General features: G+C 39.5%; 1 protein-coding gene across 1 annotated transcript in view; it reads right to left on the reverse strand.

Annotated features, from left to right (window-relative positions):
- Positions 1-21892, reverse strand: part of Dnah7 (dynein axonemal heavy chain 7) — a 249661-nt gene that overhangs the window by 96761 nt on the left and 131008 nt on the right. Inside the window, exons 37-43 of the mRNA XM_028765706.1 lie at positions 19967-20135; positions 18874-19000; positions 17691-17910; positions 9993-10865; positions 7945-8174; positions 3687-4017; positions 2844-3190 (exon numbers count right to left, since the gene is read on the reverse strand). Coding sequence (XP_028621539.1) covers positions 2844-3190; positions 3687-4017; positions 7945-8174; positions 9993-10865; positions 17691-17910; positions 18874-19000; positions 19967-20135 — 2297 coding nt within the window. The remainder of the gene's footprint in view (positions 1-2843; positions 3191-3686; positions 4018-7944; positions 8175-9992; positions 10866-17690; positions 17911-18873; positions 19001-19966; positions 20136-21892) is intronic.

The following is a 21892-nucleotide window of genomic DNA, read 5'->3' on the forward strand; positions in this document are numbered from 1 at the left end:
GAACCTCCAGCCTGAGAACACAAAGTGAGGGACTCATGGCTCCACCTGTATAGGTACTTGAGGGTGGCCTTGTCAGGCATCAGTGGAAGTGGATGGCCTTGGTCCCTGAAAGTTTGGATTCCCTAGTGTTAGGGAATTCGAGAGCAGGGAGGCAGGAATGGGAGGATGGTGAGAGCACACCTTCATGAAATAGGAGGAGGAGGAGGGTTCGGATAAGGGGTTTGGGGGCGGGAATGGGAGAGAAGATAACATTGAAAGGTAAGTAAATAAAATATTCAATAAAAATAAAACAGATAATGGGTCTGGCAATTGTAGTTGAGCAGTCGAGACCTTTTGTCAACAATTTATTATGGGGATTTTGTATAATCTTCCAGGACAACGTATTGTAGAAGAGGCCCATGGAACTTTAAAAAGATTGGTGAGAGACACTGTTGCTGAGACAAAGAATGATGCCAACCTGTGATCTTGCTGAGCGCCCTGACAAAGGTGACTAGGGAGCTGTATTGGACATATGTTCCTGACCCGCCTTTGCTTGACTATATCCCAGATGGGACAAGCTGCCTTGCATCAAGTTTTTAGACATTATGGGATAGAGAATCAAAAAGAGAAATCATGTCTCTTGTATTCTTCTTTAAAATGACCAGCTATTAAGACTCAATCATGTAGTGGTCTAGAAATCAATCCAATATGGGAAATAACAGTCTCCTTTTGGAAGGATGGATCTGGACTTTGTCAGAGACATATTTGGAAGCTAGCTGTAGCTTGCTATCATGTTAGGATAGCAAGAGATAATGTTGGGACAGGATCTGGATTTCAAACAAGGGTTAGTGCATGTTTTAAGGCTCTTTTAATTGTCAAGCTAAAATTGGTTTTGTCTCTTCTACAGTATTTATTTTAAGTTGCATTGACTGTATAATTTCCAATTATGTTAGTGTGTTGAAACCTGGCATGTCTGCTTCAGGAGTCTATCAACCAGCTTTGGTCTCACTGCCCTGGGTATTAGAAAACCTTGATTCTCTTAAAAAAGCTTGAAAGTGCTGGAAAAAGTGAGTTAGGCTTTAAGCAGAAGCAAGAGGGTAGCAGGCTTGATTATTGATGGTATTACAGCTTTAATTCCATTAATTGCTAGCACCACTGCTTCTGCAATAGCATTGACATAAGGAGTTAGGACAACTATTTTTGTTAACCATCTAGCAAAAAAATATTACTAATGTATTGCATATACAAAAGGATTTATATAGGTATCTGGAACAACAAATGATGCTCTATAACCCATTCAAATTATCTGAAGGAGGTTCAGGGTTCAAGAGTTAGGAGCCATCCCAAGCGTCATGACAAATATCACTGGAGTAGTGTTACTTTTGAAATTCACAATGATTGTCATTATAATTAGAAAAAAGTTTAAAGATACCTGTAGGGTATTTGACATAATCCTAACACCTCTTTAGGTGTGTTAACTTTGCACAGTGAGATTATGAATTTAAAGAATGCTGCTCTGTTGACCTTTGATGCTACAGATAATGCCAATAAAATTATCTATGGCCTGAGCTCAGTATTTCCATTTTGATCAAACCTCAGGAATGGTATATATAGCTTGATCAGGCTAGACCTTCTTGTCCTGGAAATACTTTTATTCCTGCCCACCATGTTAAAGCTTATCTTTAACAACATCAACATGTTGGTAGCCAAAGTACATGGCTTAAACCTGAAAATGGACTCCCAGACAGAGTTATTAAATTAACAGGCTGGCAAGCCAAGAATGGGTAAGATTCTGCACAGAGCCTTATCAACCTAAGATAGAAGTGCATTGCCTTTGATAATGTATATTCCATGATGGGTAAAGAAGGCATTCTTGTCAAAATGACCTAAGACAGGCTCAGTCTTGTTAACGAAATAAAAAAGGGGGAGAGGTGGAGAGCCTTTGGGGCTGCTTGGCAAGAAGCTGACATTGGGCCAAGGACAAGGAAATGGGCTGCTTGGCAGGACTATGACATTGGCCACAGTCAAGGAAGTAGGCTTCAAGCAGGAATCTGACATTAGACTAGAACAAAGAAGTAATTCCAAGTAGGAATCTAAATCATAGGCTACAACAAAGAAGTAATCTCAGGCAGGAACCTATTAGGCTAGAACAAAGAAGTAATTTCAGATAGGAATCTAAATTTTAGGTTAGAACAAGAAAGTAGGCTTCAGACATGAAAATGACCTTGGGCTAGGAAGTAGGCTCAGATACTTTGGTCATCCTGATAAGCCTTTAGAAACAGCGATCATGAGTGTGTTCATGTAACTGGGTTCAATGCCTTGCTTTTTCTTTGACTATTTGTGTTTATTGTCTTGCTTGTTCCTCAAATATTTGCATCTATTGCATTGCTAGACCCTCAACCTAGAACTGACCTTAATACATGCATGTAATCAAAATGATATAAAAGCATAAAGGAAGAGGGAGTATAGGATGGGGGGCTCTAGGGAGGGGAAATGAAGAAAGGGGATGACATCTGTATTGTATATAATTTTTTTTAAAAAAGATATTCTTTCCTTTAGGAGCACCCTCATAGAAGCAAGGGGGAGGAGGTGGGATAGGGGGTTTTCAGAGAGGAAACTGGGAAGGGGGAATAACATTTGAAATGTAAGTAAATAAAACAACCAATAAAAAAAGAAAAGAAAAAACAATAAATTACCTATTACTTTTAACTGTTACAGTTTGGGCTCTAATAAAAATAAAAGCAGAAATTGAGACAGGTGTTTTCTGACAACCTTTTTTCTTACATGGGCTCCTTCCTTTCTCTTGGCTATATGAGTGGGAGGGCAGATCCAGTACCCCAGGCTGGTTTCTCCTCTGCACTTACTTGTCGTAGGAGTCCATTGCGATAACCCACTTGCACAGACCTTCAGCAGCTGTTGAAGCATTCCGAATCTTTTCTGGAACGAAGTCTGGGTTGGGGATATAACTCTTCCTTATAATATTCATATAAGCAGGAGGGATATTGTCCTTGTCATACTCATGAAGTGACTGCAAAAACCTTATGTCACCGAGAAGTCTCTTAGCAGGGCCCCAGAAATCCTCAATTTTCTTCCCTGAACCTGTTGGGTCAGGGATTTTGTCAGCTTTGATTCCTTTCAATATGCAGATAGCTTCCATGACAAGTTTGACACCAGCAGGGGGACTCTTCATGGACTTCACCACAGTGATATCCTTGAAAAAGCAATGATTTTTTTTTATTAATAGAAATAAAGTCTGCTTGTACAGCCATTGTAGTCATATTAACAAGTTCAATCTTTCAAACTAGGCTTTAAGGTATCTTAAGGTACAGAAATTTCCTGTGTTGGGCAGAAATTGCAGCAATGGCAGAATTATGACAAGAATTTTGACAGTCAATTGGGAGGGAATCTTAAAACAACAAAAGAATAATAGTGGGAACTTACAGTGGGGGTGTGGCACAGGCTCTGGAAGGAACCACTATGATGGAGAAAGGTAGAGCAGGAAGAAGAGGAGGTAGAACTAGTGGGGGCGGTTGTGTGGGCAGTGGTGGCAGTGGGGGCAGTGGGGGCGGTGGTGGTGGCGGCGGAGGTGGTGGTGGTAATAGATGTAGTAGCGGTGGTAGTGGTGTCAACTGGCAGCTTTGTCCCTTTTTAAAAATGCCTTTGTCATGGTCCCCCCATGGCAAAGCCTCAGGGGGCACAGCTCTCACCTGAGCAGTCAGGGTATCAAGGGCAGCCAGTGCGGACTCCAGGATGGGTAGGGCTCCGGCCAAGTCAGCATCACATTCATCTTTGATGGCTTTGGCAGCCATGGCTTGATCGTTCGCTACTGTCTCATCAGCTTTCACGATCTTCTCCGTCTTGGCAACCTCCATGGACTCCCTCTCAATCATTATCATCATTTCGTCAACCTCTCTGCTGGCAACTTTTAACTGCGGATGCAGCGCCTCCAGCTCAGTCTGCATAGTGGCCACCTGAGACGAAGCGGAGTCCAGTTTGTCCAAACCCACCTCGTATCTCCGTTTCATTTTCATCACTTCACTGGAAACAAACAGATGAAACGAGGTGAGATGTGCGGATCTGTTTACGGCATCAAGGGACATCCTGCATGCTCTTGAGTCTTTCACCCCTTTTAAGTAACTAAAGGTGTGGTCTAAAAGTCCTGCACAGGTATTAGGTGTGAAAAATAAAAATACAAAATCATTAACAAAACAATGCTGGATTGTACACAGTTATGACCAAACAGTATATTTTAGTTCTTTCTGTGTTTTCAGTGCCTCTGAGCATATAACAAAAGCTCCCGAGAATAAATAAGAACACTGGTAACAAGGCAAAAAGCCTCCTGTGCCAAAAAATAAGAAGGCTCCCTCTTGCATTAGTCTCCACAGGGAGCTGCTTCCAGCAATACTACAGTTCTTGTAACAATCACTTACTTCAAATTGACCTTGATGCTCAAAATACATTATTTTGAATATTGCCATAGATGAAAATATATTCAAAAGTTATTACGTCTTCCCAGCTGTTAGGAAGTTGATGCCAGCCAGGCTGGTCTACATTAGCCTAGGGTACACAATGAGACCTGTATTTAAAATGTATTTAAATTACATCTTGAAATAGGAATTTTTTATTAAGACAAAAGAAGGTTGATATTGAAACAATACTTTTTATGCAAAGTGATTTTTAAAGGAATAACTGATTAGAAATAATTTTAGTCCTTTTAATTTTTATTTTAATATTCTTTTAAATGCTTGTTCATGTATGTTTTCTACTAAGAAAAATCTTATCTATAACAATTCATTTTAAAATATTACATTTATTCAAAGGTGATATATTTCAAAAATCAAGAAAGTAACTGGAGTCAGACACTAGCTTGAGGTATACAAAGTAACCCAGCTTGAGGTGTAAAAAAGAGCCCAGCTTATCATACAAAAAGCAACCCAAAGGAGGAAAAACAAAACCAAGCACTGGCAAGGCTGTGATAGGGAAGGAAAAGAAAGTCAGAAATGTACATTTCTATCATTTGTTGAATTCCCTCTGACAAAGTAAAATATTTGACAAAAATAGAAACAGAAGCACCAGGTCTATGTACAGTCCTGTATTGTGTGTGAGTTCGGCTTCTGTCAAAGCCTGGAGCTCTACAGAGGCTTTGCTCCTGTCAGCATGAGACAGTAGCAGCACTCATCTCAGGTGACACTTTGATAAGGTAAGTGCTGACTTTTGGTCAGGTGACATGTTGACTTGGTTTTCCTGTTATAACTAGCTAGTGAGAGATCTGGGATTTAAGCAATTGAAACGACCACAAACACAAGGTAAGAATTCTAGTTGAAATTAAAAGAGAACTTTAAAATTTTAATTTGCAAGAACATTTGAAAGTGTTCATCAAAGAAGCTTCTCTGTACAGCAAATCGAGCCAATTACAGAAGCCCACTGTACATGATACAAAGAACAGTGGATTGCAGAGAGCCCATCCCTGCTGGACAGATACATTGGAGATATAGCTCCTGAGTCATAGACGCAGGGACATCAGAGAAAAGGGGGCAGAAAGATCCTACGAGCCAGGGTACCAGGAAGTCTGTTATTAGGCTATCTCTCTTGTAAAGAGCTACATAAACCAAGACAGGAACAAAAGCAATATGAATAGAAATGTTGACATGGAAGGGGAAAATCTCATAGGGTCCCACCAGAGTCAAGTGACTGCCAAGAGAGGGTGAATTAGTCTTTCCCAGGGATGAGCTCCTGACTGTCTGTCTAACACAAAATGGTCATCCCTGCAACCATACACACAAACAACAAAAATAGACTCAGCAGGTTGTACTTATATATTTGTGTGTATGTGTGTTTGTGTATGTGTGTATGTGTTTGAATAGAACAATAACTTAAGAAAAAGAGGCTATCAATTTGAGAAGGAGACATGGGAGGGATTGAAAGGAAGGAATGGGAAGGGAGAAAAGATATAATTATGCTTTAATCAAATTGTAAAAATAAATATTAAAAATTAATTTACTGGAAACTATGAAGGGAAGCTGAAAAAAAACTTGAAAGGGTAGTGAGACCATTTGAGATACACAGAAAGCCATGACTCTTCAACCCTCTTATCAGTTCATGTCTTGTTTGCTTTACCTTGCTTTCAGTTAGGATAATCTTAAATACCATGAGTCTACAAGAGAGAGTCTTGTTCATAATGATACCTAAAATTTAATCTCTGAGAAATTATGATTATCCTTCATAGGGAAATAAAAAAAAAATGCAAGAACACTTTAGGTAAAGAATCTTGAGAGGCAAATTCATGTAGCAGCCTTCGGTGGGAACTGAAGATTTCATTTTCAGATGGAACATTTACAAATGGTAAGACTCACATAAGTATGGTTCAAAGGGACCAAGGCAGTTCAGCCTGGGAGAGGGTAGCAACTGATACTCCAAGTCAGGCATAAGGAATGCCCTGTAAGTGTCTTGTTCAACATGAGAAACAAGACTTCAAAATACTTATGCTCTACTGGGAGATTATGAATTTAATTACGGAAATATGTACTAATATTTCATGTTAGAGAATCTGTTTTAAGTATTTTTAATATTTAAAAAATTTGTTCTGTTAGTTAATAGCCTTGAATCCATTGTAAATATAATGTAATTGAGCCATAGATTATGATCTCTGTTTTAGGTTTTTTTTTAAAAAAAAATCTTTAGAACTTTATAATGCATAATTTATGGTTCACAGAACAGATAAGTTTGATTAACTGCACTCATAAATTATTTAAGTAACTAAACTTGATTTGTTAAAACCAAGATAAAAATACATCAAGGGTAAAAATGCAAAGTTATCAGGCTCTCTGCTGCAGGAAATGTTATTGTGCCTTTCAATAAAGTGTTGGTTGTTTTCCCTTTGCAAAAAGTATAAATACAATATAGAATTCACTTTAGTGAGCATTTGAGGTTGAAGGCTTTCTTAAGGGACACCACTAAATTTTGAAATTTCCAACTTTCAAGTTTAATGTTAATAAACTTTAAATTTTAGAATATGCATTCCGATTATTAAATTTTCAGATGGAAAGAAAGTCTAGGGTTAACTTTTCTGAAAGCTCATGTTGACACTTGCTGTAGCATAGTTTACTTTTTAACGTTTAACTTCTGATATTAATGTTAGTAATTTTTAAATTCAAGTGCATTTAAAGTATAACTAAAGGAAGTTTGAGATCAATTTCTCTGAAAAACTCATGTTGGCACTGGCTATAGCGTATGCCTCTTGCACTCTGTATTGACATGTTCAAATGGAAGGTTAGTAGGGAAGAAAAGCAAGCTCTAAAAACTGAATGGCCGTCTCGGGGACTTTGGCTGTAGAGATCCCAAAAAGAAGGCTTATCCATCAGCTTATTCCTTAAAAAATGGAAAAAACACCACTCTTAAATGATCCTTATTCAACATTATTGTAAGGAAATCCTAGGGATTTACCCACTGCCCTTAAGGGATCACCTCATGTCCTGCGTGCGGAGGAAACATGTTCTTGAAGGTGCACATGTGTATTAGTATTTTGCAGCCAGTAGTCAACTTGGGTTTCATTCCTCAAACAGCATCCACCTTAGTAAAGCTGGCTGGCCAGCAAGCTTCGGGGATTGGCCTATCTCCATCTTCCTGCCCTGGGATTATAAACACACGTTGCTATGCCCAGTGTATGCTCCCCGCTGGGGTTCTGGGGATTACAATTAAAATCCTCATGATTGTACAGCCATCTCCCCAGTGATACCACCAGTCTTGTGGTAAATGCAATGATAAATCTATGGTGTGCTAGGCAACATGGTTACACCCAAGAATAGACTGCTTCCTACCCTTAGACTCTATAAGCACTGACTCTCAGCTTTAATAAAACAGTATATTCATAAGTGAAGCATTTGGGTGCACCATTATTATGTCATTTTTGTACAAACATTTTTCAATTTTCATTGCTTACTTAAAGACAGAACATTTCATCCTTACTTTCTTTTCTTTTCTAACAACAGTTTGAAGGTAGAGATCAATTCCAGGTAAGAGGTGGGAGTCACATAATTATATCTTTGAAGTTCGTTATGGAAGGATGTTGATAAGTTGATAGTAGAAGTGTGGAAACTTTTGCACATGTCAATACAGCCTTCTCGGATTTCCTCTGACATCTCAATGTCTTCCAGGAACCGTGAAGCAACTGCTTCCAGTGCATCTTCTGGCCATGACTAAATTTAAAATGAATATTTTAGCAATTCATCAAGGTCAATAATATGATCCTGTTACTGCTGCGGCCTTTTGCAATATGTGGGCTGGGGACAGAGAAGAATAGTTTGGGGCACGAAGTGGGAAACACATGCTCATGAAGAGTCTTCTTCCTGTCCTTGCCTGCTTAAGACAAACTGACAGTGGCCAGGGTAGGTAGCAACTCTCTCCAGTTTACACTGGGATTAGAGACATTGTTACCAAGTAAGTGTTAACAGGACAGAGAAAAGGGAAGGGGATACAAACTCAATGTGTGTTTCCCTGTATATGTTAAGTACTATTTCATTTAATTATCCTTTCATTTTTTTATACTTTCCTGTTAAACAACAGAGTCACATAAATGACTACAATCTAGGTATCTCTTGGATAGCTCACAGACACCTTAATGTCAACAAGCCTGTACCACAATTCCTCCCTCCCCATCAGAGCTGTGCTCTTCCTCAACTCAGCAAACATCACCATCAGTCACCAATGTGTCTGAGTCAAAACACAGGGATCATCCTTCCTCTGCTCCTCTTCCCCAGACCTCTATGTATTCTATGAGAAAATTCTACAGGCATCTCACCCCTAAAATCACGTCCAAACTCTCCCTTCTTTCCATACCACCACATCCTCACTCACATTTTTGTTGTCTTTAGCCAATATGCTCCAGTGTTACCCTTACTGCCTTCATTCTCCCCAAAGACACAAGATGTCTTTTCAAAATAGAAACCACACTCATAGCATACTTCCCAGTACAACTCAGGAAGTCCTCCCAGTGTACATGAGATAAGATCCCAACTAACTTGCAAATTTTTATCTGATTTAGCCCCTCCTAACTTTCTGACTTCAACCATGACAATTCCCTCTGAGTTCCTCTACTCCTGTTATCCTATTCCCTTCTTTTCTATCCAGCCCCATTTTTACTAAGGTTTTCCTTAGTAAAAATCTTCCAAGGTCTTGGTCCTGGTCAGTTTTGTTTGTTTTGCTTTGTTTGTTTTTTTCTTTTAAAGGTTGTCTGTAGAAAGCCTTGGCTCTCTGCATATACCACTTCGTGTCTCATTGTTACAATATTACCTAGCACATACAAAGCAACAGAGAAGGGAGCAAAGGATGCTCACCTGAAATAAATTATGAGACAACAGAGTTGTAGAGCTTATGCAAATTTCCAGCATCATTAATGGTTCTGTCAGATCTACATACAGGATTTCAGCTACAGCCACACATGCACTCTAAGTGGGGAAGCTGCTCCGTGGAGCCATGGAAAGCCTGAGGGGGTCTGAGTCCTCACACATTTACTGCTTCTCTCCACTATCTTTGTCATAGCTTCTCTGGTCTTAGCCTGTGATTTATGAGACAAAGCTCTACTATAAAAATTTCCACAGTGTCTTTCCTTTTGATTTTTGTTGGGTTTTGTAAATAGGGCAGAGAGTGGAATAAGCCAGAGGGTGGGAGGGTCTGTCTGAGTTCTACATGTCCTCCCATCTTGGCTCTCTTCCCCATACATTGCTTCTGTGACCAGTCCCTCCCAAGCTCTTCTCAGCTAGGATTTCAATTATGGTGCTTCCTATCAGGATCCTGATATAATGACAGATTAATCCTAAAATTCTGTTCTGTGGTATATTGATGTTAATGGATATGTCCTATAATGATTTATGTTGTTATAACTGCATATGATACATTATGATAAAAATTAAAGATTTTGCAAGTCTACATTTTGAGGCGGAGTCTATAAAATATTTCGTGGTGATGATGGAGATTCAACATTTGGAGGATTCTACCTAAATTTTACATGGAAATACCTGAAACCAGTCAATGGTACAGCAGTTAACAAGAGCAGGGAATTTCCGAAGACGAATCCGAAATGCATCTCCGATGGGACTCATGGCCAGGACCACGTGAAGCTGGTTTCGGCAGCGGTCAATAAACATGTTGAAAAGAGCTATGGGGCTCCCATCTGTCTGTTTGGTTTTATCCCGTTGGCGATCTAACTGACGCATCTTTTCACATATTTCCTGCTTCTCATCTAAAGCAAAGAGGTTTGGAACCTCCCCGGCATTTAGGAGATTGTTGACATCCTCTAGAAATGACTCTCTTTTTATTTGTGTGTCTGTGAACAGGAAGACCCCCTGCATGTCGCTTTCCGCACATTTTCTTAAGATCACTTTTAGATCTTCATGCCACTCATGGCTACCATAGCCCTTGGAGATTTCCACCTGGAAAAGTGAATAATCAGCCATGTGTGCAGCGAGCCTGGTGACTGACTGCCTCCCGCTCCCGCCAACCCCCACCAGGAGGGCGTGGCTTCGCGGCTGCTTCAAGATTCGAGAAATTCTACTTATGTGTTCTATGGCAAATCGGAATAAGACGAGGTTCATGGGTTTTTTGCTCATGTTGTTATATTCCTCTAGATGGCCTTCTACAATCACCCTGAGAGCATCCACATTGGCAATTTCTCTGTAGCCGAAATCTTCCCTCTTAGGATCATGGAAATCACAAAACATTAAACTTCTTAAATCGTCTTCTTCTACAGTGCCATCATTATCGAAATCCAAGTTTCTAAATAGCTCATGAAAATCTTCCTGCATGTAACTTTTCAGAATTTCTTGTATGTAGTTAACAAGCCAGCTTCTGTCAGCATTATCCAGAAGGCGATCATAATATACTCTGAGGACCTGAATAATTTTTAAAATGACATTAAGAATTTTTTTAAGTTTGCTTATTTATTTTGTATAAATTTTAAAAAACATAAAATAGGTAGTACAAAATACCATCATAAAGATCTACAGGTTTTATTAGAAACATGTGTAAACACTTAAGACTATCTCATAATAAAGTTTAAATATTAATTTTAACAATGTCTACTTGATACAATAGTTACCTTCAGTGATCAATACATAAAAAGTAATTTGTATCCAGTATGATGCCTATAAACCATATCAATGACCAGCATGGCATGACAACCCTAAGGGTGCAGTAATTTACACATATGCCTTGGTGGTAACCAACAGCTCTCTAATTAGACTTAAGACCACTTCAAGAGGGAAATTAAGTTTGTTACTTGTAATTTAGGTAACTATTCAGTGCTAGTAAAGTCATAGTTACTGTTTACAGGGTAACCTACAACCAGTACTTTATTAAACCAGCATACTCTCTAAGGGCAATCTAAAACATTTAACCTTATTGTCAAGGTAACTGAAGTCTTCTGCCCTCGTGAAGGAAACATTTTTGCAACAGACAGAGACCACAACCAATAAAAATGCAGAATTGTGGAACTGGTCCCAGTGGATACAGCTACAAAACATTCCCACACCTAAGGCTCAGGGAACAATGTGGAAGATGAGGCAGAGAGATCATAAGAGACAGAGGATCCGGATGTAAGATGGGGCAGAGAGATCATAAGAGACAGAGGATCTGGATGTTTGCTGATTGGGTCTCCTAGTAACCTCAGAAACTATACCTACAAAGTATCAGCAGCATAACAGCCCACATATGAGCTGAACAAGGCTGACACTAATAGACATGCCAGGCTGGAAGAGCAAAAGCCCAAAAGGCTGTGACTCTACACGAAGAACTATAGGCAACCGGGAGAAGATGGGAGTGTGAGAGGTGACCTTCGCCAGGGGATGGCACACCGATTGGTTCAGTAGTCATCCCTGAGGATACCTGTGCAAGTAACTGAAAGAGTTGTTATACTTAGGAATATGTATGTACACATATATGCATATAATAACAACTAGTAAAAAAAAAAAAAAAAAAAGAGGCCATGGATCCAAAGGAGAAACGGAGAGGGCATACAGCAGGATTTGGAGGAAAGAAAGGAAAGGAGAAATATTGTTTATAGTTGTATTATAATCTCAAAATAAATAGGTAAAATTTAAAAGTAAATTGCACAGACTGATAGACTGTGTCTATGCAAAGAAACTGAGGCCCTGAGAAGGTGACTGACTACCTCAGCTGATCTCTCAGACCCAGATCACAGGATGTGGTCACAGGAAGCCAGGGGATCAATACCTCCCTTTCCATGATGTTTTTCTTTTCCAAGACTAGTAGCTTTTTAAAGGTTATTGACAAAAGTTATTTGTTGTGTTTTTAAGAACATGTTTTAGACAATTGTCTTAGATCAAGTGACAGTTGTTTTAGATATATGGTAGATGCCTGAAGTAGTTAGTCCAGGTATAAGTTATTACAAAAACAGTATATTAAAATAAATCTGATTATATGCATATACTCTGGGGCCACAATAAGTAGGCAAGTTTTCTGCCTTCAACAAGTACTACTTCATGCTGATTATTATTGTCCTGAGGTTATAGTTCATTTTGGACTGAATTATACAGCCCTGCATTTGGAGACTGGGCCTTCAAGAGACAATTACAGCTAAATGATATCAAAATGGTCCCTAATCTGATAAAACAGAAGATATATCTATGGGAAGAGGAGGTTTTGATAGCATGCTTTCTTGCTTTCCTGCCACACCCTTTCTTTCTCTAACTAACTCTGAGGACAAGCTTTTGAAAATCAGCATACCGACTTCCAGTCTGGGCCCGAGCATAGAGCAGGTCACAGGTGGCAGCTCTGTACCCAACTCCAGAAAACCGAGAGAAAGAGGGACTCCCAGGAGCATCCCACGTAAAAATAAACCACCCGTGATGTCTGCTGTTAGAAGTTGTAATCCAGATGCTGGCCTCTGAATTTATACTACTCAGACCTTTGAAGGGCCACTGACAAGAACATCAAACAGCTAGAGATTGACATCACTAATCTGAAGAAATCCCTCGTTTCGCTGTCTCAAGAGACCTCCTAAAATCGCAAAGATCCTTATTGGACTTGATTTACTCTATTACAGTAGAAAAGACTGTATACAGCTCTTGACTGTGTACAACCCTTAAAGAAGAAGGTTGCCTTTACATAGACAAGACAAGGAGGGTTAAAGAGAGCATGAAATAGGTCAGTGAAGGCCCTAAGAAAAATCAGAGAGAGAAAGAGACAAATGAATGCTGGTACAAGAATTGGTTTTCAGCCTCTCCAAGGTTGTCAACCTTATTTCCTCCCATCTTGGGACCATTATTTGGGTTCTTTTTGCTTTTTTCTGCTGGTCCCTGGCCCTCAAATAGGCGGACTAACTCTGTGATACAACAGATAAATAATTTGGTAGCAAAACCTACTCAGATACATTATCATAAGTTAGCTATGGAGGACCATGAGACTCAAGATGAGGTTGTTACTTTATACAGGGTGTTCCCAAAACCCATCTCCACCCAACCTAACAGGGGGGACTTCTGCCTCTAGACCAAGCAGAGAGGGGCCACCCAGAACCCCCTCTGACAGGTGATCTGAATTCTTGCTTAGGCTGCGAGGCTAAGCACTGCAAGGGAATATAAATAAAAGATAAAAATATCTATCTGGGTTCCCTGAGGAACAAGCCTGACTGCATAGGGGTTGATGTCAAAAGTATTCCCTTTCCAGGAAAAAGACATCGGGATAGGTATGGCCCTCATGCCTCACTGGACAACGACAGGGGGACTGGAGCCATTACAAGGTCCCCTTCAATTACTGGAGGTCAGGCCTCTATCCCCGCCTTCGAAAGTTTAGAATTGCCATAGCCCTTCTATACTTAGAGAAGGGAAGAGATGTCAGGGGCAGCCCTGCTTTCACACTGTAGGCCTAAAACCAGCCATAGGCCTAAAATCAGCAATAGGTCTGTCATACATGTATACTAACACCAAGTCTTGGGTCTCAGTGGAAAAACATTGAAACAGATGGCTATAAGCTAATGTAAACAGGCAGCTTTTGTGGAAATTTACAAGCCTGAGTAGTCATAGAGCTTGTAAATAGGTAGCCTTGGCAGACAATACCAACTTAGATAAGGACAAGCGAGTCATAGGCAGAGTCATAGTGACTTGTCCCCTGAACCTTCACCCAGCCGATACCCAGTTCTGAAGATATCTATATTCCCCCTGAACATCCACACTCCAGTGTCATTCCCTTCCCCACATCCTGCCTTTCTGTGTTTATAACTCCTGTGTGAATGAATTACGATTAGAGAAAAAATAAATTATTAAAAAATAAAAATAAATCTAAGGAGAAAAAAAAAAGAAAATCAGCATACCAAGTATTCGGTTTTGTTATGATGAGTTTAGTTGTAAATTTTTCTGATGCATGACAGATATTTCACACTTATCCAGTATGTGGTTTACAAACACTGTCTTTGTCCTACATATTGTCTTTTCACTTTCTTAGTTTCCTTTGCAGCATAAGAGCAATCTAACTTTGGTGAAATTCATTCATCTCTTTCTCTCCTTGGGGTTGTTGTTTTGCCTTGTTTTTGTAGAATATCTACATTTAACAAGTAAACTGGATAATATGCTTACAAAAGTTTGGACACAATGGAGAAACCACAGAGAATGAGAGGAAACCAGTTTTGTTCAAAAGCCTTTTATGAAATGATATCAAGTCCTTTCCAGACATTGGTAGAAAGGAAAAAAAAAGGCACCTGCTATAGTCCTCCATGTACATGAAGGAAGTTTTCTTATGTGAGCAGGTACAAAGCAGAGACTGAGTTCAATACATCACTTGTTTTGAAATACTAAAGACAATGTGTCAAATGTTGTTTTTGGAATGAATGATAAATCAGAGAAAGAAAGGAAAAAAAGAAATTGTCCTTGTGAAGCTGGCGTGCTAGAGGAGATGAACAATAAACCTAACAAATAAACCCTCCAACAAACTAGGAGTTGCCAAGTACTATGGAAAGCAGGGAAGAGAAAAACAGCTGGGTGGGAGTGGGCTGTTGGGCTGTAGTATGATCAGTGGAGACCTCACTGAGGCTCGATGTCACCAAAGGCAGGGAGTGGCTAGGTCCAGACGCTCAACATAGGGCAGAAAGCCCTCCAGACACCCTGAGGGGAAGGGTAATAGGTACCCAAACCAGTCCCTGTGCACCAATGTATAAAAATTCTGAACATTAAACACACACACACACAAACATGCATATATCTGAGAATATAAAATAGTTATTAAAATTACAAGTTATTTTGTTATGAACCTTGATAAACATCCAAAGAACTATCAGCCATTGTTAAAGTTAAATAATCTGATAGAATCTGCAAAGGGCTCAAAGGAGACTGTGTATGTCACACATACACAACAGCACATATAAACCACTCATTGGCTAGAAAGAAGCAACAGCATGTATAATCCCAAGTGATAATGTCTCTTGTGCAATACTCATTCTGCTTGTCTCCTCCCTTATGTACTCACACACTACTATTTACTGAGTGCTTGTTACATTCACGCACTAGGGAAAGTGGCTGACAAGCAAAGGCTGATGCAGTAGCAGAAACAGCAAGCAAACAAGCAAACGAAACTCAGGATGTGCCAAGTGATATTCTGTGTTATGAAGAATAAATCAAAGTAATGGTTAATGACTCTGTGGGTTTGGGGTGGCTCCTACAATTTTGCAATATGCTGGACAATAAAGGGATCTCTAAGTAATGACCATTGGCATTCCACATAATGTGAAGAAAATACTGCAGACAAAAGAGTGATCAAGGGCCAAGCTCCTGAGATGGAAAATTCTAGATGTTTCCTGGAGTAAGATTGTCTCATGATGAAATGCTTCCTTGTTCTAAATCTTTCTGCAACTGCAGAATTTATGAGTCGAAATCTTCCCTCCAAGATGATGGTATTAACAGGTGGGGCTTTGGGGAGGTAATCAAGCTATGGGGCAGAATACTCATAGTTTAATGTTTTATAAAGAAACTGTGGAGTCCTGGATCTTATGAACACAGGGAGACACCACACTGCCACTCCCCAGGCTTAGACAGTCTTGGCCTCTAGAACTGTTTGAGATAAAATGACTGCTAATGATCTAAAGCCACCTGGTCTAAAGGTTCGTGGTTAAAGTATCCACCATCCCAAGAAGGTATTAAATATAATACTCATATTAAGGTAATGATGAAAACTACAGCAGTTGGTTGGAAAGGGAGCCGATGCATAACTCGCTTTAGAAGATGTGGTCTATAAGGATGAAAAGACCCAAGGTCATGCTCAGGCCTCTAGGTGGGCAGAACAGCATTAGACAGAAACAATACAATAAATGCAAATGTAAACATAACAAGGCCTCATGGAGAAGGAAGGGCTTCCCTTTAAAACCTGAAGAATTGCTTCATGAAGAAGAGAAGGGAGAGACTAGTAATGGGTGGGGTAGAGAGGAGTCCCCTTGGAGAGCAGCCTTCAGAACACTTCCCTAAGCAAATCCCAGGAACAGATGGAATATCAGACGTTTATAAGCTTGAGGGACTAGAGCGAACTTTATTCACATGATTTAGTGAACCACTGTATTTGTGATAAGCAGTATAGAAAAGTTAGGTCCCGTACACTGAGAGCTGTCAAGGCTTTCAAGGCTTCTTAACTCTGCTCCACAGCTGGCTGCAGGGAGGCATGGGCATCATGGTATGGAATCTGGACTTTTAGAAGTGACCACTGTCTTTCAGGGACAAGCTATGTTCTAACAGGAGGCACACTCTTCCAGTGACCTTACTGCTTCATCCTCAGCCCCCTCCCTCTCATGTCATAGAAATCTCCTATCCTCAGATGTAGGACATACTCAGTCAGTTATCTAACTCAAGAACGACAAAGGAGGCCATACTCTCCAGAGAACAATATTAGCCTTGTGGAGGCTATAACTTTCAAGTATGGATGGCCACTAGAATTCAGATTTGTATTTGTAAGGATTTAGGAATTCAAGTATTGTATCTAAAGTGCCTCGGAAAATTGGCTTGTTGGGATCTCTTAAATTTTACTGACTGTAGCACAAGGGTTTAGTGTAGTAGTTGTAAAAATAAAAACAACTATATTATTTGCATATGGAACATGGGATAGGGTTGGGTGTTTCCACCTTTCTGTAGTTTCTGTGACCATTTCATATATCAAACTATTATTTTCTATGTGTCACCTTTTGTGTTTTCTCCCTTCTCTCTTTCTACCAAGTCTTTAGAAGAAAATGCACATAGACAGAAAGAAGAACATCCTAGCCTTATTCCCCAGAAAACTCTAGAGATATCTTTTGGGCTCTCAAACTAGGGATCCTAACACTGGTTAGCTTTATAGTTTTATTTTCTTTGGGCCCTCTTCAAATAAAAAACAATGTTAACTGATATAGTCACTGTTTATAAAACTACCTGTTTAACACTTCTTATCACAAGCAAACAAACAAAACCTGTTTAACAAGGACCTAGGGAGGGTTACAATGCTTAAAGGAAATGAGCTGAAATTAACTCATACTTCAAGATACTCTGTATGCCAAAATAGAATATTAGACATTAAGCACTTCACAATTTAAGATATTAAATACTTTAAAATGTACTTTGACAATGGCCTAATTAGTGCCAAATACCTAATGGATTTCACAACATCCATCCCTAAGTATTCCCTTTGACTCAGTCACTGCCACAGTAGTTCTTGCTCTTCTGTAATAACATTTGAATGATTTGGAATTTTACCTCATGAACCCACAGGCGCTTAATGGCCTCTTTGTTTTCTGCTGTTTCTGGTCTTGACAAACAAACACCTTGTATGACTCGGGAGAAATCTCGAAGGTTGAACAAATAGTGAGACTTAGCTGGAGTAGGTAGGAGATTCTTCATGGCATCTTTGTAGAGGGTCATTGTACCGTTCACAATTTGGGTGGTTAAATCTAGAAAATCATCTGGAAACTTATAACTCAGGGGGGAAAATGTAAGAAAAAAAGTTAGCAAACACAGGAACACTTCATGTGACTAATGTAACATTTTTGGTTGTGATTCAATCAATTTGGCATATAAAACTCCCACTTCTAATTATAATACTCAATTTTTTTAAACTTATTTTCAAGATGCTTTCCATTTAGTATTTTATGAGGTGTCCAATGGAGCCTCAAGAATTCAGCAGGACCAACAAGCATAGTGGATTTCAAGTGTGTACAAAAGCATAAGAACCAGACAAAAGCCACTACGCTCAAACCAAGTGCTTCCTAACTCTTTGACTCTTTGGAATTTCTAATTTGTGGATATCAGTAGGATTCATAAAAAATAGGTATTTTCAAAGAAAAAGGGAGAATAAAAATTATGAAGGAGAAGAAGAATAAAAGAGGAATAAAATATACATAGAGAGATTATTCATTTAAAAAGATTGGCTGCATTCAACTCTTGGTTAATGAGAAGCCAAGTGTCTGCTCTGTCATCACTGGGTTTGGCAAAAAATAAAAGTTTCCCATGAATAGATACCTAGAGCCAAGATGGCTGACGACCAGGTAAGAATGGCTTCAGGATACTCACTCATTTTCTGGGTTAAAGTTGAATCCCCAGAGCTGGGTAACATTTCCCTGGGGAATAGGCTCAAGTCTCTGTTCTGAAATTTGGGGATGGAAACACCTCTGCAGGTTTCCACAAGAGGATATCAAAGTCATAACATAAACTGGACACTTCTTTTCAGCCTTGATTGTATTTAGTTATGAAATCTCAAGGCAAGGACCCACACATGAGGATACTGCACAACAGAGTGCAGTGGCCCATTTGTGAGACAGTGACATCAGCTGCTACCTTTCCATGTCTAGGGATGCTTTCATAGGAGCATGTAATAACTACTACTTATGTGATATATATTCTTTCATGAGAACGAAAACATAGGCACTCTTAAATTACCTACCAGGTCCTTAAATGCCAGGTCAGGATTCTGGAGAAGATTGTGAACATGGACTTGTCGCTAAACTCGTTGATGGTTACAATATTGAAATGTCTCATGTAGCGAGGTGTTACTGGATTTCGGCCACCACCTGAAGATTAGAAAATATAATTCTTAATAATATTGCTAGAATAATGCCAAAGTATTTTCTTCACTATTTGGCAGTTTAAAGTAACCTGGAAGATGACCAATTCATGGTATGCCAAAAGATTTAAAAGTAATTACCTGTTTGAAGAGACACTAATATCGCAATTTATTTTTACTCAAACTTAAGATGAGGTTTTTCTAATCAAATTATTTGAGTAAATTCCATTTGGTTATCTATCCTAACTCCTCCCCCACATCTTGACCAATTTCATGTAAGACTCTATAAGTACATACATCCATTTCACTGGGTACTTATAAGAATCTGAGAAATGTCCACCTTCCACAGAATAATGAGCACATTTTCAAACCCGTTTCACAGAACTGCATCATACTTAAAGTGTATTTAAAACCGTATCATACTTAAAGTGTATACTGGGCTGGGGACAAAGCTCAGGGGAAGGACAGATGCTTACCACACTCCAGGCTCTCGTGGATTGACAAATAAAATACACAGACAATTAACAGTCACTTTAAAAAGGGATTACCTCATATATGCTCAGTAAAGAAGTAATTTTAAAGGTATATAATAATTTTAGCATATAGTGTGCATAAACATCGTCTCTGAAGCAGTATATTCAGAGTTCTTTTTTCAGCCAAGCATCAGATTGAAGGTAGAAAGAAGATAGTGAGAGGTCTCCAGCTGGCAGAATTGAGCCGTTTTAGGCATGCCAGGATTAGCACAGTTTACAAACTTCTCTTTAAAAAGGAAAGGAAGCAGAAGAGTCCATTCTCTGGGTTCTCACTATTTTAATTTCTCTTAGCAAATTTTAAATGCAGGAACTATGGAGAAGGGCTGTGCACTAGTGTGGGATGATGGTTATCTGGGATTCTCTATTCTCCAGTCATCTCTGTAGATACAGCCAGAGTGATTTACTCTCTCAGTAGTCACAAACTCAGAATGTACGCATACCTGGAGGGCCCATAGCGCACATGATCTGGATGTCCACTAGTTTAATCACAGAGCAATCTTTGAGGTCATACCAGTTCCAGTGATCTAACCACTGTCTAAGTAACTCAATGGGAGGCTGAGCCCCATAGACCTCACGAGCAGGCATATTTACATCATCTACAAAGACAATCTAAGAAAGAAGAGAGATTAGAGAATATTAGCACTTAAGCCTCGTGTGGTGGCACATGCCTATAATCCCTGCACTTGGGAGGCAGAGGCAAGAGATCTCTGAGTTTGAGGCCAGCCTGGTCTATATAGTGAGTTCCAGGCCATCTAGGGCTATATTAGTGGGGCACTGTCTCCAAAAGAAAAACATAAGTCTTCCCAGTGTCCTAGCACTTCACTGTCCAGGCTGCAGCAGGGTTTCTATGGAGACCACACACTTCTCATCTGAGCTGTGTTTAGTACAATTGTGTTGAGGTGGTCTGGGGGAAAAAAAAATCTCAGTTCCCACAGCTCTACCCTGCTGCCAAGTGGTACTTGTGTAGTGGTAACTTGGTTAGTGTGACAGTCCTACTGCCTCCAAGACACACTGCCAACTGTGCAGGCTTCGATTACCCTGTGAGCCTGCTGCGTTGCTGCCCTGCGCACTCTCACCAAACATGCCTAGGCCAACAAGTTCCCAGTTAGTCATAACCCGGCTCCAGTGTGTAAGTCCACTATGCATATCTTGTGCATAAGTGTTCTACAGGATATTTTATGTATTATATGTGTCTGTAATGTACATTGCAATATTATGTGAAATGTAAGATCTGCATATGGATGATGGAACCAACCACTCAAGTGTCATGCCAATGAAAACACCAAATAAACATTGAACAGTGAAAAAAAAAGAACATATTAGCACTTGACATAGAACCCTACTATATAAATGATGCTGACAAAACATTAGTCTGCATTCTAACAGCTATAGGGTGTATACCTGAGAGTGATCGTTTCTTTTTCAAACAAAAATACTATCTTTAGGTTTCTACAGAAATAAGGAGCCCAGGAGCCCTCCTCATTGCTAATATTTATAGGTTGGTGGTTCAAGGCTTACAAATCCTCTTAGGCCATTTTCGGCTCACTGTACTTTTTTCCCTTGTGAAACTCTCAGAATTATTAACTCACAAAGAAAGGTGTGACTGTTAGGTGAGCTGACCCTTTGAGTGGTGAAGGCTCAGCTGAGAAGGGAGCTCCTTGCAGAGAAGCATGCATAAGTCATTTTGTAGAGAGCGTTCTTAAAGAAAAGAAAGCATTAAAAATGCTAAGACTGTTAGTACAGGAATTAAAGTCTAATTTTTCATATTAATATTTTGTTTCCAATTTCAAAGGTAGCAGCTTAAAAATATCAAAAGGCTGAAAAAAAAGAAAAAATATCAAAGGGCAGGAACTTAAAAACAACATCAAGATGTTCATCGTCATACAAATATTACTAGTTACAGGATCTTTTTAAAACAAATATGACCTATTTTAAGAATTTTTTTCTTTCTTTTGTGTTTCTTCTTTTTTCTTTTTTGAAGCAAGGTCTTATGTATCCAAGGCTGGCCTTGAACTCAGTATGTATCCAAAAATGACCTTCTGGCATCCCTGCCTCCATCTCTTGACAACTGGCCTCACAGGCTTTTGCCACTGAACACAGTTTCCTGGTAATCAAACCCAGGGCTCTGTGGGTGCTAGCTAAGTACTCTACGTGTTATGTTATATTCCCAGCCTAGGAAAATTTAAAAATTAAAAAAATTCATTTAAAAGAAAAGGACCAATGAGATAGAAGGACATCTCAGAGGGTAAGTATGCCCACAGTTAGGACTAATGCCCTGGGTTTGAGTCCAGAAAAAGTTGTCTTTTTGCCCCAACACATTCTCTCTCTCTCTCTCTCTCTCTCTCTCTCTCTCTCTCTCTCTCTCT

This window comes from Grammomys surdaster, unplaced genomic scaffold (genome assembly GCF_004785775.1).
Source record: "Grammomys surdaster isolate TR1022 unplaced genomic scaffold, NIH_TR_1.0 165, whole genome shotgun sequence".
Lineage (NCBI taxonomy): Eukaryota > Metazoa > Chordata > Mammalia > Rodentia > Muridae > Grammomys > Grammomys surdaster.